Source organism: Diaporthe amygdali, assembly GCF_026229845.1.
Source record: "Diaporthe amygdali strain CAA958 chromosome Unknown NODE_123_length_4588_cov_76_126358, whole genome shotgun sequence".
In the NCBI taxonomy this organism is placed as follows: domain Eukaryota; kingdom Fungi; phylum Ascomycota; class Sordariomycetes; order Diaporthales; family Diaporthaceae; genus Diaporthe; species Diaporthe amygdali.
In genome coordinates this window covers 785-4,588 of record NW_026517143.1, presented here as the reverse complement: position 1 = coordinate 4,588, position 3,804 = coordinate 785, and the positions used below count along the sequence as shown (strand labels likewise).

The 3,804-nt window shown below is 53.1% G+C and overlaps 1 protein-coding gene across 1 annotated transcript; it reads left to right on the top strand.

The window, feature by feature from the left end:
• Nucleotides 1-2,367: 2,367 nt before the first annotated feature.
• Nucleotides 2,368-3,527, top strand: J7T55_001264 (uncharacterized protein; the record flags this gene model as incomplete). The annotated part of the gene is made up of 2 exons (XM_053136362.1): nucleotides 2,368-2,661; nucleotides 2,754-3,527. The coding sequence occupies 2 exons, from the start codon at nucleotides 2,368-2,370 to the stop codon at nucleotides 3,525-3,527; spliced, it is 1,068 nt and encodes a 355-aa protein (XP_052986058.1).
• Nucleotides 3,528-3,804: the final 277 nt, after the last annotated feature.

The following is a 3,804-nucleotide window of genomic DNA, read 5'->3' as shown; positions in this document are numbered from 1 at the left end:
TGTCCGAGTTGGCTGCTGTAGCGAAGACATTGTAAGCGGCCAGGGTACTGAACGTTGAACGAGTCCAAGTCTTGATTCATCTGACGATCACCCTCGGCAGCTGGCTTGTGTCGGTACAATTTGCCATGGGGAGCCAAAGAAGCTCATTAAATTGGAAGTCAAGGCCCTTCTTTTCTACTGCCTCTTTATCAAGACTGTGAAGACTTTGTTGAAGACGGCAGTTGAAGGAGGGGGAAACAGACAAGTGGTGTCATTCCGGCCTTGCTCCCCTCTCTTGAAGAAGTAGCCAGCAGCTAGTCGGTTCTTGCTGTGGAAGGAGCCAGCGATAGTGCGTGCGATGGTGGACTTGCCGGTTCCTGCAGGGCCCACGAGCCAGAACAGAGTTTCGGCGCAGTGGTCATAGATAGACTGATGGGATTGATGCCACCCATTTCAACGTCAAGTCAAATTTTACGCCCTTCAAATGCGAGAGCGTCAACGTCATGGTGGGTCTTGAGTCTTGATGATCACGCGGTCAGACGCAACACGCTGTTTTTCTTTCTTGCAGTCTTGAAGGCGGGGAGAACTTGTTTACATATACCGGCGACATGCATGGAGCACGGACACTGCACCCGAGTTGTAGGAGGCGGCTTTGGTGCATTTCTTTCTGCACGCCTTAGTGCATACGCAGAGGAAAAGGTCTGCTGGGCGGACATTATGTCTGACTATTGACCAGTCAAGTTGGAGCTCGCCATCTGCATTCCAGTCCGCCTACGGCAGACCGTACCTCAAGACTGGAGCAAATCAACTTGTATTCTGGGCGACTCCACTACATACAAGCTTATTGATTACCGACTATGATATTAAAATCACAACGTAGCCAGTATCGTCGTGGCCAAGGTCCACACAGCCCGGATAATCACTTTTTAAATAGGTTCATTGGCCGTGTGATTTTTAGCAAATTGGACTTGGATCCCAAGAGCATAGATTGGGCATGAGGCCTTACGCGTCAATACTAATTCAATACTAACGGGCCACGCAGCTGACTAGCTTGGCAGCCGAAGACCTATACACAAAAAATCTCCATCGAGAAAATACTGTAGCATACCTGATGACTATCCAGCTGCCCCAGTAGCACCCCTTAGGAGTCCTTCCCCCCTTTGTTTTTATCTTTTTGTATACTGTAATTACAGTACTGCACAGCACTGTAGAGGATCTGGAATTCTTGGAGTGTTGCGCGTTCACCGCTCGCACAACCATGATGTTACCGATTCCTCGCTGCCCAAAACTGCGTTCCGTATGTCTGCCTGATCACTTCACTTTACTCTAATTGGCTGGAGCATTCGTCAAGTTGGTGGCGCGAAATGGTACAAGGGCCCAGTAGCGTCGGATACATTGTTTCATTGTACGACCAGTCCGTTGTGGTCGCCCAGAAGTGGGTCCTTGCTAGCGTGCTATGTAACACGTATGGTAGAGGCTGAATGGACCAGATCTGGAGGCTCGACAGTATTGCTGTAGTATACACCATTTTTGCTGTCCACAGTAACTCTGAGTTTCGCTATTTTGGGAAACACATTGCACCTCGCACCGGAACGCGACAGGCTCTGTCTTCGGCGAGGGTGCCTGACTAGCTTGCAAGTCCTCTTCGGCCTCTTTGGAGGTGAGCCGATTGGTCAATCTACCGCTGCCTGTCTAATCGGGAGCAAAATGTCATGACCTATCCGGTTTGAAGCCCCACTCATGGCACATATAATATGTCCTCAACAGCCAATCAGGTTTTGGACTAGCTATTCAGGCCCGAGCTGCCCGGGACGACTGGAGGCTTCGACTGGAGGCTTGATCATACTGCAACATCACGCCGTATACTGTACCTGCAAAGTCGGGACAGCGAGTCACACGCTGAGGCAGCCTCTAGGCCGTCACGGAATAGGCTCATCAGATTTCTACATTAGGTACGTATAAAACTTTGCGCTTGCCTACCTGCAAGAATTGACAGGTTTACCATTCGTGGGGATTCGACGTCGTCCTGAGGTTAAAGGCTGGAACGTGTTTGGCTGAAAGGATTTGAGACCCAAATCCCGCAATGTAAGCTGGATGGGTATCCAATGCACGGTTTTCGTACTACTTCAAAGATGTGATGAGCGACAAATCTTAAGGGGCCAATACGTGGCCTGTGTCGGTCAGACATCAACAGCGCATACTACACACAGAAGCTGTTTTCCATCTCGACAAAGGGAGTGCCCCGGTAAAGTGCTCCCGATGTTAAGGCATCTCAACAAACTATGGGCAAGCCTAACAGTCCTAATCAATAGACATCCCAGCTACAACTGAAAGCCCAGTGGCAGACAGGCACAAATGGAGAACGAGCGATCGTCCAGCACATCAACGATGTCCCAGGCCTTCGGGCTTGATGACGCCGGAAGGCGCTATCGATCACCCGCGCCAGAAGGGGAGGTCGACTTGGACCAGAAGACTCCGGCCGAGTTGAGGCGGCTGTGGAGCATCAGGCAGAAATGGTCCAGCACGAAGGGCCGTGGCATGTGGAATAACATCATCAGGGACTATCTGGGGCCCGAGGAGGCCGACGCCCTCAGCAAAGACAAGAAGATTCAGGTCAAGGCTAAGCTGCAGATGAGAATTCACAGGGGCGTCTTGAGACACGGCGCTTGGCCGGCGCGCGAAGTAAGTGCACATCCACCACATACCGCCGCCTGAAACTGCGGCCACCACACTGCTGGAGAACCGAGCTCTTCACTAATCTCATCCTCGAGCAGAAAGCCGCACTTCTACGCGCCTATCTGCGGTGGAAAAAGAATCGCTATCACGAGATCTCCAGGCTCCTCATGGAGGAGCTTCATAACGAGGGTTACGCTCCGGCTTACAAGTGGAAGAGTGTCCACGTCGAGGCCGAGCTTGTGAAGGATGGCCTGGAGCAGAGGCTGCGCGAGACTTCCAACGCGCACAGAACGCGCGTCCAAGTCCCTGCGCGCCATCACGCCGCCGAGAGCGGCTCCCCGCACACCATCATATTTAATATTCGCCACCCCACATCACAAAGTCAGCAGCAGCAGCAAGCAGCAGTCTACGGCCAGATGCCCGGGTTCGACGACTGCCACAGCCAGTACTACTGGCAGCAGCCGCATCAGCCGTATGATGTCGGAGGCGGGCACAAGCGCCAGATGCCAGGCGGATCTTTGCCCTACGACATGCTGGTCGAGCCGCTCACTGCGCAACCGCAGTTGCTACTGGCCGACGAACAGCACGATCAGCTTATCGACGAGCATCTGAAGCGGACGCCGCTCGGGACCGGCCCCGAGGACCCGGCGATGGCCGCGCTGGAGCGCTACAATGACCAGCACCAGCACCAGTATGACGACCTCAAGATGTTCGACGACCCGAGTTTTGAAGAACAGTTTCTCCGCAGCAGGAGCCCGTCGACCTCCTTGCTGCACGTTAATAACGGCATTGCCGCCGCGGCGTCCGCGTCCCAACACTCATCGCGTAGCCCAGCGCGGCCGTGGCTAAGTAGGCGCGCGGCTAGCTGCTGAAGAAGTCGTGCGGCTCAGCATAATATGATTGACACAGACAGGACGCTGGTGTGTGATTGATCAGTTGTACTGCTGCAAACGCTGCGGCCGTTGACCGCTGCAGCCAGTGATAATGCCAGAGAAACTTTTGTTCTTCATGTCTTCCTTTCCTTTTCGTTACCGCCGTCTTAATCTTCAACCTTTCGTTTTCTTCCTTTTTGCAGACCGGATACAAGAATCAGAGGCTTTCGGTTATGCAATTGGTCCACCACGTGGAGAATCTTGTCGGTCAGAAGCA